At 36.2% G+C, this 13,489-nt stretch overlaps 2 protein-coding genes across 2 annotated transcripts; both read right to left on the bottom strand.

Moving 5' to 3' along the window:
* Positions 1-4,899: 4,899 nt before the first annotated feature.
* On the bottom strand, positions 4,900-6,246 carry LOC110029340. Its single transcript, XM_020731623.1, has 2 exons — positions 5,326-6,246; positions 4,900-5,237 (listed from the first exon to the last, which is right to left on the bottom strand). The coding sequence occupies exons 1-2, from the start codon at positions 6,073-6,075 to the stop codon at positions 5,175-5,177; spliced, it is 813 nt and encodes a 270-aa protein (XP_020587282.1). The 5' UTR covers positions 6,076-6,246; the 3' UTR covers positions 4,900-5,174.
* Positions 6,247-11,723: 5,477 nt separating this feature from the next.
* Positions 11,724-12,801, bottom strand: LOC110029712. The gene is made up of 2 exons (XM_020732167.1): positions 11,938-12,801; positions 11,724-11,817 (listed from the first exon to the last, which is right to left on the bottom strand). The coding sequence occupies exons 1-2, from the start codon at positions 12,298-12,300 to the stop codon at positions 11,758-11,760; spliced, it is 423 nt and encodes a 140-aa protein (XP_020587826.1). The 5' UTR covers positions 12,301-12,801; the 3' UTR covers positions 11,724-11,757.
* Positions 12,802-13,489: the final 688 nt, after the last annotated feature.

Below are 13,489 nucleotides of genomic sequence, written 5' to 3'. Positions count from 1 at the left end.
TATATATATATAATGCAGAGTGCAGAGAGAGAGATGTGTTTTATTTTTTGGAAGGTAAGTAGGAATATTTTTGATGTTATATGAAAGATTATAGTTTAATTGTTGAATACATATTTGCGACGTGAGACATGCCCAATGATCGGAGCGGTAGGAACATTGAGAGAGAAGATGAGAGACCAAAAAAACAAAGAATGAGAGAGCACACACAACTTTGCCTATAGTGGCGAACGAGATTTGTAACTAGGGGTTACAAAAGAGTTGAAGGGGAGGGAGTTCTCATTACAAGAGTGGGTTTAGAGAGAAGTCAAAAGAGGAAAAATTCCCACCACCCTAATACATGCTATGAACCCCCAATTTTTAGAAAGATAGAGGGCAAAATGTAGAATATTACATATTTGCCCTAATTTTATTAGTGGTGTTACATGACATTAATGTTTTTTGTCGTACCTTTTCCTAATCGTAATTGACTTTGGCATCCTTTGATGTACTTGGACCTTCTGCTCAGGATGTTCTCAAGTCAGTAGACCAAGTTGGTGTAGATCAACTATTTTTCTTGTTTCCAGTTGGCCTTCGCTCTGGGAATTCGATCGTCTTTGATAGAGGGAGCTAGTCTGCCCTAGGATGCCCAGTGAGCCTTAGAATGGCTAGTTGTTCTGCTTATTCCTTGGTTATTTCTATAGTTTTTCAAGGAATTTGAGGGAGAGTTATTGTGAGAGCCTCACGTTGGAAGTAGTGAGATTGCTGGGGTTACAAGGCCTTTGTTCAGTCTTTGGCGTGCAGGTGTGTCTTTTTGTTGGCTTGGGTGGATCTTTGGTCATCGTACCGGCCTTCGGTCTCCAACCCCTTAGTCGGTTGGAAGCTGGTCAGCTAGCAGTTCCTTAACCAATCAACTTTTTGAGTACTTGTATCTTTTCATGAGAGATATAATCCTCATTTTATTTCTTTTAATTAGGATCATTAGATTATCTTCCTGTAGACCATTTTAGGATGATCATTAGGGCGGTTGTAGCTGTTTAAGGATAGGACTCACAAGCAGTGGTACTTGGCAAATCAAGAGTTGGTTTAATCTTCATCACATTAGAACTAGGAATGTTGTGGTATTCCTATCACTTAACAGAGCTGTGCACGAATAATGAGGTTGAATAAGAAGCTTTGATAACTGGACTGGAATTTGCCATATTAATGGATATAACAGTCATCGACATCTACGACGATTCATAGTTAATCTTCCAACAGGAAGTCAGACAATACAAAACTCTAAAACTGAAATTAGAATAGTACCTGGAGTATGCGATGAAGCTGTTGGATCGAATTCCTAATATGACACTATACAAAATTTTGAGTGGAGAGAACGCTCTTGTTGATGCCCTCGCAAGACTCACTAAGGAAATTGTCTGTCTCCAGAAGGATTCCATTGATGTAATGGTGCAGCGACGACAAGTCCTCTCACAGAAGAAAGAAACAATAATAATAGTCACAAAAGACAAAGAGAATTGACGCTAGTCGTTTTTGGAATATGTGCAGAAAGGGAAGCTGTTAGATGACAAGTCGACGACTCACCAGATAAAAAAGAGAGCATTGTCCTACGCTTTGGTAGACAATGTTCTATCTAGAAGATCCTTCAACCAAATGTAGCTCAAATGTCTCAGCGGAGTAGAGGCCAAAGAAATCGACAAAAAGGTGCACTCCGGACTATGTGGAACTCACTAGTCCGGGCCGAAGATGAAATCAAAGATCAGTGGACTAGGGTATTACTGGCCAGAGATGATAATAGATTGCATGAAGATTGTGAGGAATTGCCACCAATGTCAGATACACGTAATGATCTTACATCAACCCCCAAATGTGCTACAACCGACAATAGCATTGTCACATTTTGAGTATTGGGGCACATATATCGTTGGTCCAATAGTTCCTCCGTCTTTGAAAGAACAATTGTTCATACATGCAACAACATATTAATTTTCTAAGTGGGCAAAGGTAGTGTCACTAAAGGAAGTTACAGTGCAGAACATCCTGCATTTTTACAAAAATCATATTGTATATAGATTTGACGTGTCGCAAAGAATTATCTCTGACAACGGTTCCACTTTCAAAGTTCTAAAGTCAGCAATTTTGTCCAACGACAAGGCATAGATTGGAGATACTTTATGATCTAATACTCTGGGGTGAATGAATTAGCAGAGACAACATGTGATAATGACATGACAAGTTTTTGGAAGCCTTATGGGCGTACTGAACAACGGTCAGAACTCCGACGCAGTCTACACCATATGTTCCAATGTATGGGTCTGAGGTTGTGCTTCCATTGGAAGTAAACTCCCGTCACTCAGGGTAGCGGTGGCAAGCAAAATTATGACAGAGAGCAACACAAAGCTCCGACTCGATGAACTAGAGAGTCTCGAAGGAAAGTGGTTGTCAGCACAACAGAGTTTGGATTTGTGTTAGACAAATATGATACGAGCTCACGATAAGCTCTTCCTCCCAAAAACTTTCAAAGTCGGCGAATTAGTCCTGGTTCTTCGAAGACCTATTCTTGCACATCGCAAGATAGGAGGAAATTTGAGCCAACCTAGGAAGGACCATTCGTTGCTGAAAATGTCTACTCAGGAGGATCATACCTACTCGTAGATTGCCAAGGTGAAAGAGCGATGTTGCTGATAAACAGATGATATTTAAAGATATATTACACGTCGAGATGAGCCTAAGACAAAACTTTGTATTCAGGGGCACCGAGGGAACAATTGTCTATAAACTGGATCCAAGGACAAAATGAGATAATAAAAAAGGTTCTTTAATGAAATTATTAATGAAATAAAATTGAATCTCCCTCTAAATTTCAATACAAAATCAATTAACACGAAACACAAAAAAAAGACATGCAATAATAAAATTAATTAATAACAACTAGAAAATATTTTATGTTGTCGTACTTTCTAAAGTTGATTTTTTGAGTTGTCATCGTGCTTTTTAAAAGAAATATTTTATGTTGCAGATGCACTTTTCGGAAAAGATTTTTTATGTTGCTGTCATTCTTTCTGGAGAAATTTTTTTTTGTTGTTATTGCATATTTTGGAGGAGATTTTTTGCATCACTGTTACACTTTTTGAGGAGATTTTTCACATTATTGTTATGCTTTCCAAAGAGGACTTCCTACACTATGAGATTCCAAGATCTGAGGAGATTTGTCTGCCTAAAAGTTAACATAAGTCCCATAATCTCGAGGAAGCAATGTAGACACCTTTCAAAGATGAGCTAATGCTTTCTTCGAGGTTCTTTCGTCAGATAAATGATGTATATTATTGGGAAACAACGTAGGAACATGATGTTTAAGACTTGAAGACAATGCCAAATGGGACTTTCCCACAACTGATGTCAAATTAATGTGTCCTAGAAAATTTATGGTTGTAAAGTGATTATTCAGCATCTTAGTATTGCTTGAAAATCTAACACACACTCAGATAATTAAAGTGATTGGTAAAGGCATTAGAGGTTCTTACGTGAAAAATTTTAAAACGAGAAAAACACGGAGCCTAGCCCAGTTAAAATAATTCAATATGACATGGGAAGTAGACATGCCCACTATTCTTTTAAATTAAGCATAATGAAATTAAAAATTTGATATACAACACTAATTCAATAATAATAGTTGTAACACACTACAAAGGTCATAGTCGATTGTTATGGAGGCAGTAAACCACTGAAAGTGTTGTGGATGGTGGTTGTAGCGCCAGCTTGTCATAGAGATCATAGTTGAAAATCAAGGTAGTTGTTGGCCATGTGAGTTACTGATGCTTACTCCAAGAGAGTCGATTGCACCGCATGTGAGCACATCGTTGCATCATATTTGGGCAGCATTGTTACACCAACTCGAGTTGTGTTGTTACACCATTTTTAGGGTGTGTTGTTATACTGTATATAGGATGCGTGTTATACTATATTTGAGGTATGTTGTAACACAGTCTTCAGAGTGTGTCGTTATACAGCTTCATGGCGTGTTGCTACACTGTGTGAGAGGTCCACGTTGTATCATCTTTGAGGCATTTCCATACTAACTTCATGGTGCATTGTTACACCTTCTTCGAGATGGATTGTTATACTGTCTCCGGGGTGTGTTGCTCCTTAGGTTGTTTCATAACTCAGCAATATACATTAGGATTCCATATCGCATGTAGTGATTCCACAAGGGACTTTGTTGAGATGAGCAAAGAGCAACCGACGACCGACAAGCAGTGGTCGGTGATTGCAGAAGTGGGTGGTGTTTGTTGGACCTTTAGTGAAGAACACTAGAATTTAGCTCCTTCTCTAAGCTCTGGACTTCCTAAATTTCAAATTTTAGCTCCACTCTTCAAGGAATGGAGTAGGGCTTTATATATAGAATCTGTGTGAGTTTTAATGCAAATAAAGAATGAATCGGGTTCACTCTATCGGACAACCCAGAGTGGTTCTTTGGATTGAACAATATTTTGCAAACATTTTATTACTTTAACGATGTCAAAATTGATCGCTTTAATTCAGATTGGACATACAATGATGCTTGTACGTTCTCTCAAAGTGGAATGCTTAATGTTTTTTAATTGAAAATTAAATTTATTAGAAAATTATCTTGAGATTCTCGGCACGCCAAGTCCGTTAACCGAGCAAATAAGCAAATAAAGTGCCGACACACTAACCTGAGATCATAAAGAAGCCTAATACTTTACTGCTAGGTCAGACCGGCGGTTAATAAATAAAATTAGCAAGTTAATATCCACCATAATCATTTGCTTAATTTTAGTAAAGCAAACCCACGAGTAACATCTTCAAGCTATGCAGAACAATATATATCTCTATTTTCATTTGAAAGTTATGTATTTCTGGGATGACAAACCAAAGATAATCAAAAGAGAACTTCCTTCACTGATGCAGCAATAAACAATAAAAAAAGCACAGAAAATAAACATTGTTCGATGGCATTTTCTATTTTAGCTTGGAATACAAAAGCAAATTCCAAAGAGGGACATCGATCAGCACAATGCCCGTTACCTACTTACATAAAAACCAGCCAATTAATGCATACTTAGCATATATATAAATATTGAAAGAGGAGCGGAGGTTGGCCTCTCAATGTATCCTGAAAGAAATCCAGCATTCGTGGAACATCAAAAGAGATGAGAAAGCTTAACGCCATTAGGCTAATCTGGCACATCATATTTAGATGGTGTGATGGACGGCAGCAACGAGCCAGGGAGCAGTTGCTGTGCACAAAATTTGAAGAATCAGGTTAGGGAAAATATGGAGACAACAAAGGTTAGACTTTTAATTGAGCTAAAGCCACTAACTCACGTCAAGCTGTTTCTTTATGGCTCTCGGTCGCTTCTTAGCGCGTCGACAAGGGGGCAATCCAGTCAATGTATAGAAGTCCTCTTCGATCTCTTTGCGTGAGAGAGAAATTGAGATCTTAGGACAATGCTCTGGCTTCTCCAGCTTCTCCAGATTGTCAGACATGAGACGGACGGACCTCTTCCGCGCACACTTCCGTAACAAAGGTGGTGGTGGTGGCGGCGGAGAAGCATTGTCATACAGGAGACGGACTGACCTCTTCCCCGTGCTCTTCCGTAACGGAGCTGCTGCTGGTGTTGGTGGTGGAGGAGAAACATTGCAGCAAGGGATTTTGAGAATCGGCACCCTCCTGGTTCTCCGGGTGACACTCAAAGGCGAAATTGAAGGAGGAATATGATCGCGTTCTCGAAGATCATCCGATTGGTGATTGGGTTCAGACTGATTTGTGGTATCTGTCATCACGACGGCATCGCTAATTCTGACTTGGGTTTCATCTAGTCTTACCTGTTCAGGCAAATTAGCAGAGGTCTCGATTAGATTAGATTTGCGGTTGTGAGTGATAATCTCACCCCTTCGATTAATGTTCAGGCAGCGGAGAAATTGGTGCCTTCCCCAAGTCATATTAAACGGGATATCAATGTTATGGAGACCAGACATGGACGCATTCCGTAGCCGAGAAGGTGGTGTGGAGGAAATAGATGGTGTGAGAGGCTCTGGCGGCGACTCAGGAACATTCTCAGCAGAGATTACCATTTTTGGGAAGCTATAACTGACCGAAATGGGAGATTAGAGGAGGCGACAGGAGGAGAAGTTAGAGAATGACGGAGGTGGCCGCGAGGAGAAGGATGGAGCTTGAACGGGAAGAAGATGAGAAGCAATAAGGATTTTATATTTAGGCGGAGGGTAGGCATCGGCTTGCCAAGCCACCCGCTTTCTCCACTTGCGAGTTTGCGGCTCATTCTCTCTCTCTCCTCCCACTATTTTAGGTTGTACAGTTCTTTCTCTTAGACATGTTAAGCATCCCTATTAAGCGGCCATTTCTCGGCTGGGAAAGGTTATGTAGGATAACCGTGGCAATTTTGTTTAAAATTAAATTTCTTAATGATTGTATATCAAGCAAAAGGTGATTTAATTTTAAATAATTAGACTTATAATTATATAAATTTCGTTTAAAATTAATACTACATACAATAATTAGATTACTATAATATTGTGTTTGTGTGTGTGTCCACACTTCTTCAAAAATAGGGAAATTAAGATTAGAGTTTAGAGAATTTATATAGTCTCTAGTAATTAGATATCAATTGATAATTTATGGTATCAATGAGTTATATGGGTAAAAATCCAATTTTGGGTGTTGGATATGTAAATATATAATACTAAAGTGGTATATATGTAAATTTCTTAATAGTTATTATCTGGATTCACTTTCAAATAAATTGTAGATGTTGCCACAACTGTATGTGATGCATTTTTTTTTCTTTTAAATCTTAACTACTGATCTCCCTAACAATAGCCATGCCTCATTAAAATTAAGATTAAGATCATTTTTCTTTTAATCCTTTTCTCCATTGTGTTCTATTGAGTGTCATATTTTCATTTAATTCTAATAGATTAAGATCATTTTTTATACAATATGCTCAATCTTTTTAGGTCTCCCTCTATCTTTCTTATTATAAGTCTAATCAAATATCTACTCTCATTATCAGATCATCGGATGATCGACATTTAATGCTACCAAACCATCTAAGATAACTTTCTATAAACTTGTCTGCCAGCGGAACTGCACCAACCAACCCTTCACGGATAGATTCATTTTGCATTTCATCTCGCTCATCCACATAAGCATTCTCATCTCAACAACACTTAATTTTGTTTTTATGCTTCTCTTTTAAAGGCCAACATTCTGCGTCATAAAGCATTACAGGACTGACCACCATCATATGATATCTAAATGCTAAAAACAACTAGTGTTATTTTCTTTTAGTTTTCTTTTATCATAGAGTGTTCATTCAAAATATAAGTACTTTAATTAATTTTAAACTCGTTAAATACCTCTTTCCGTGACATCTGGTTTGATTATAAGCATGCAATATTCAAATACTATTTCACATTTCAATTAATGTCTAAAAAATGTTAATACTATGTAATTGCATGATTTAGGGCTATTTAAACTATGCTCTGATCACTGTGACATTATGTTTGTTTGCATCAGGGGGACCACATGCAAAAGATTTGATATTTTTTTGTTGTGATCGACTTAAACGTTATGGGATAGTATTTTACCCAAAGTGACGAAAGTAATACCTTACGATGATTCCAATCTCGAAGTGATTTTTCACTACTCTGTGAAGTTTTGTTCCATAAGTCTTTCCCACCCAAACTAAAAAAATAGGGTTTATTTTAATTTCAGAGTCTGGTATCCCCAGAGAGGCAAGTTTCTTAGTTTTTTAAATCTTAAAAATGGATAACTCTCGATTAAACAGTGGTTATTTATTTTTTCATATCACAGTGATAGATTTCAACATTGCTATTTGGAGTTTCAAATGGGATTGACTCGAACTGAGACAATTTTTACCAGAAGTCAACAGACAAGGAGCAGGGAGCACCAGATACTGGGAGGTCGAGTAATCATTCTAGTCTATCCTTTGCTAGTAGTGGACCTAGTGCGTTCATGCACCAAGTCGCTTGTACTTGGTCGCACTTACATTTGGGGGCATAAACTAGCAAGCACCTAAGGAGCAATGTTACTTTAATTTTACGTTTCCAATTAGAAGTCCTTCATGTTAAAAAATGGACATTGGATCCAACTTAGAAGTCAAAGTGCTTAATCCTTTATATTAGAATTTGGTTACATTATTTAGCTAAATATTAAACATTCATATTTAACACAAGAAATATTCAAATTTAAATCATAATTATTTCTCAAACATTAAGAAAATATCTTCTAGAATCAAGGGATACCATAATATTAATTTTAGATAATTTAGGAATTTATTCAATTAATTTTAATTTTTTAACTTTAATTAATGTTTTAAATTGATTTAATAAAACTAAATTTTATATCAAAAAAATTTTGAAAAAATTATAGGAAGGGCTACGAGGGCTCCATAACCTTATTGTAAAAAGTTCAGTCCAACAGGAGATATCATCGATATCTTTTGAGGAGACACCTCAAAAGATTTTTGGGAAAATTTTGAAATTAATTTAATTTATTTTTATTTTTATTTTAGTTTCTTGATTAAATAAATTTATTAAATCATTAAAATCTATTTAATTTTTTATAAAATTTTTAGAATGTTCAGAATGAGATCGTACACATCTAAGAAAATTTCTATGTTGCTTTGAATTATAAATTAGAACTTAGAATTAAATTTGGGTATTTTTAATTAATGAAATATATTAATTTAAAAAATTCAAATGTTAAATAATATTTATCTAACTTTATATTTAAGGGTTTATTAGGTTAGGATTGACATTGTTTTATTTTAGTGTGATTTGTGGAATTATATTTTAAGTGTTTTAAGGTTTTAGAGTTTAATTATGGTTATGTTAAATAATGAGTAAATTTAACTAAGATTATTTAGGTCATTCATTGGGGTTTAAGCCACTCAAACCCTATTAGAGCCAATGAACCACGATTTGAATTCAACGACAACTTAGTTGCATTTTAGGCTCATTGATTTAAGAATTAGAAGTGGCTTTAAGGGTTTATTACACTAGCTGACCCCAATATTATGATAATTATGTAATTTCGACCAAATTTAGAGAAAACCCAAAATTTGCCCAAAAAAACTTTCGGAAAATTTCAAAAATCTCTATGGACCTAAGGAATTTTCTCAAAAAAAAGAGGGTAATTTGATGGTTAAACCCAATGAAACCAAACATAAACCTACGCGGGTTGACCCAAGTCAACCCATGTTAAACCTAGCCAAACCCAAATCTACTCTGGTCAACCCAAGTCAACCTGGTAAAAAAAACCAAAGCCAAACCTACATGGTTCAGCCCAAGTCAATCCGAGTCAATTCATATCAAATCTTAGCCTACTCAGGTCAACGCATACCGACCTAGTTTACAATTGAACTACGCTAAATTAGCCCAAGTTTAATGCAAGACTATATTTATGTTATTTCATCTCTCTTAGCCTAAAGTTTCCTTCCACAGGAACTTTGAGTCCTCTTCATCGTGTGAAAGAGGCTAGCTGGTTCTATCTACATAGAACCACCACTCTTCTTTGTCTTTTTCCTTGTGTGAATAAGGGTTTGCAGTTTATTTGATATGAAACTGCAACTTATTTTACACAAACATTTATTTGATCAGCCCTTGATTTTGAGGTGAGCCCCTGACATTTCTTCTCAATCCAATTCCTTTCTACAACTACTTTCCTTGATCTTACAATCTCCATAAATTCCCAAAAAAATTTGCATTATTTAAAATTTCACAAATCTTTAGATAAAATTTCCAAAAAAATTTGCATTACTTAAATTTTCATGAATCTTTGCACACTCACGAAAGTTCCGTAAATCCTTGCACTCACAATTTTCACAGCATTCTGCATTGCATAAACTCTGCAAATCTCTCCATAATCTTTGCATTCACAATTTTCACAAATTCAAAATCTTCACAAACCAATAAGTTTACACAAATTTTTCAACAAATCTACAAAATCAAATCTTAGAGGTTGAGGATTAAGATATCTGATTCCGCATTAATTTATGATTTGTTTCTATCGTAATGGTTCATATCAAAATTTGGAGTTTGAGGATCAAGGCATCCTATTTAGCATTGCTTTAAGATTCCCTTCTATCGCAATGATTCATATCAAAATTTAGAGTTTGAGAATCAAGGCATCTCATTCCGCATTGTTTTAGGAACCTATTATATCATAATAGTTCATATCAAATTTTAGAGGTTAAGGATCAAGACATCTGATTTTGCATTACATTTGGAACCCCTCATATCGCAATGGTTCGTATCAAAATTTATTGGTTGAGTATCAAGGCATCCTATTACACATTCCTTTAGGAACTCCTCCTATCGCAATAGTTCATATTAAAATTTAAAGGTTGAGGATTAAGACATCTGATTCCACATTATTTTGGGAACCCCTCATATCATTATAGTTCATATCAAATTTTAGAGGTTGATGATCAAAGCATCCGATTCAACATTGTTTTAGGATCCCTCCTATTGCAATGGTTCATATCAAAATTTTAGAGGTTGAGAATCAAGTCATCTAATTCTGCATTGCTTTAGGATCTCTTCCTATAGCAATAGTTCAATCATAATGAATCTAACTCTCAGTAAGGATTTTGACTCCCACACACATGACATTCTGGGGTCTAAGTAAGGTTTTTGATTCCCACACACATGACATTTTGGGGTTGTTGAAAGGATTCCAACTCCCACAAAATTTCTCAACATTTCCACATATTTTTCAAACATCTTTCCACGAATTTCTCGACAAATCAATCAGAATGGAAATTGACACACAAAGATAAAAATTTCACAAACACAAAATCAAAACACCCACAAAATCAAAAAATTAAAAAAATAAAAACAAATCAAATCGACATGTAAAAACTCAAATTGATAGCAACAAATTGAAAATATATCTGGTAATCCCTAACAAAATTTCTCAGAATCTTTAATTCAAACCTTTTCTTTTAAGTTGGGAAGCTCCACATGGGAACCCCCACTCAATTTCAATATCAGAATCGATTTTCGCCCGCTTTCGCGTCGTCCGACCGCGAAGTTGAGAGACAAACAATAGATGTTCACGGTTTCGGGTCGCGCCGCTCGAAAAAAGCTGCCCAAAACGGACCCTAAGTCTAACCATGGTGATCTCCCATAAATTTCTCAAGGTAAAAGACCAACAATTTTTTAAAATTTTGTAATTTTCTTTCAAATTAGTGATTAATAAAAAAATAATAATAATTAAAAAAACTACAAAAGCGAATGAAAATAAGTTGGCATCTTTTTACTGTCATGACGATTCTAATGCCAGTTTCCACATATCGAAGACCAGTATGAAATCATTAATATAAATTAAATCCCCGAGCATTATGAATTACAAAAACTCTACACGCAGACGAACTTTTTTCCATGATAAGACTATTAAGGAAAATAAGAGACTTCAAAAGTAACAAATGAAATTAAGTAAAAAATAAGAGAAGATAAAATTGCAATTTATAATCTTATATATTCATACTAAGAAATTTACATATGAAGAAATTTACGGACAAATGTCGTAAACTGAAGTGGGATTCGAACTGAAGCTACAAAATAACAATAACTATGGAATCTTAAAATTCTTAAGAACCTCCACTCTAACAATGCCTAATGTCATACCCCCTCTTGTTGATTCAAACTTTCTGGTAGAAATATGAAAAAATCTGGCAGAACTATGAAAAAGAAAAATAAAGAATCAACTCATTAATCTACTTTATACATGTTTGCATTAATCTCCGACAGCCATACGCCAGGAAATAAGTCCTACAACAACGAACATAAATTCAAAATTAGAGATCAAAATTAATCCAAATACAATCAAAATTGCAACCACCACAACTAAGAATAATAATTATGGGCTCAAAATATGGAATTTCCACTTACATCGAGTTGTCTCTGGATGACCTTGGGTCTCTTTTTAGGTCTTCGACTGGGCTTCGTCCCCTTGAACACCAAAAAGTCCTCCTCGATCTCCGCTCGAGATAACGAAATAGAAAACTTCTTCCGCCAGCCATTTTCGCCGACCGCGGAACTTCGCATAACGGATTTACCCAATGGCGGAATAGAATGTGATGAGCAATTGTACTTATTCCTTTCGTTCTCCAATGGAGCTTGACACGCAGCTCTTCTTTTCCTCGAATTCCATGGACAAGCCACCGATGCAGCAACAGCCTCTTCTGCAGCGGTAGAAGGAGCATTGTCCTGCTCCACCTCCTTTTCCTTCTTTCCTCCAGCATGAGACGACATGGGAAGAGCAGTAACAGGAGAATAATAAGCTTTCCTCTCTCCTCGGGGCTCTATTTGGGTATCCGGATGAGTCGATCGATCACCCGAACCACCGCCCCTCGAGATTGGGTTCACACAACGTAGAAACGGTTAACCGCTCCAGTTCATCGTCGGAAAAAAAAAGTCGTGAAAACGTGACGGTCTCACAAGGGAGCGTTTGGGTCTTATCTCCCCGTCGCTGGCTAGCTCTAACCGGCGCCCGTCTGTCACTCCATGGCTTGCGGAAGACACCATTTGAGAACCGATTCCGCTGCAATCTGAAAATTCTTTAAGAGCTTCGTTGGACGAGCACGATAGGGTGGGAGAGAAAAGCTTAGCAGAGGAAGAAGAAGAACAGGGAAAGGTAAGAAGTGCCAGGCGGAAATACTCGACGTTCATGTGGGGTTCAATCGTGGAAGGTGAGAATTACATACAAACCACCCGAAATTTGTTATTTACAAATGAAGCCGGTTTGTTAGAAAAATTAGCGGTGACGGAAAAGTGGATTAAACGGTTAGAGATAGCAACGTGGCGGCGCAGATCCGTAAATTTAAAAAATTAAAAGATTAATTTGGGTTTGCATTTAATTTAAAAAATTAACATTTTAGTGAAATCATGTAAATGATAATAGGAGTGTTAATTTCGTAAATACCATGTTATTATCCGTAAAAATATGTGCTTTAACGAATAGAATTTCTAATTGTAAATAAATCATAATATTCTACAATACACATGTATATTATAAGCATTCCACCACCTTGAAAGTATAAAAAATTACATATTTAACCTTGTTTTGAAAGAGAGAAGCAAATGACATTTTAGGCCTTCTTATTTTGATCGTTGATCGTTTTGCCATCGATGCCGATGTTCATGTCCATGTTTATTTGACTTGGCCTTGCAGCTCCACCTTTATCTATTTTATAACCTTATGTGACAGTTTATATATTTTATACTCTTCTTGGATACAGTCAGTATAAAGTGGGTGAATATTTATGTTTTGTTCACATTTACCAATAGAAAATAACTTAATAAATAAGAAATTAAGTGGTTTATATATGAGTTTCCTTAAAATGATTGTTGCTTTAACGTGGTTATCCGGCTGACCGAAGAATGTTCGGCGACTGAGATGGGTTGGCCTGCCAAATGAAGCCGACTTATTGATACTCGTTGG

This window comes from Phalaenopsis equestris, unplaced genomic scaffold, assembly GCF_001263595.1.
Source record: "Phalaenopsis equestris unplaced genomic scaffold, ASM126359v1 Scaffold000002, whole genome shotgun sequence".
Lineage (NCBI taxonomy): Eukaryota > Viridiplantae > Streptophyta > Magnoliopsida > Asparagales > Orchidaceae > Phalaenopsis > Phalaenopsis equestris.
Note: the sequence above shows the minus strand (reverse complement) of the source record. Positions and strands in the feature narration are given on the sequence as shown.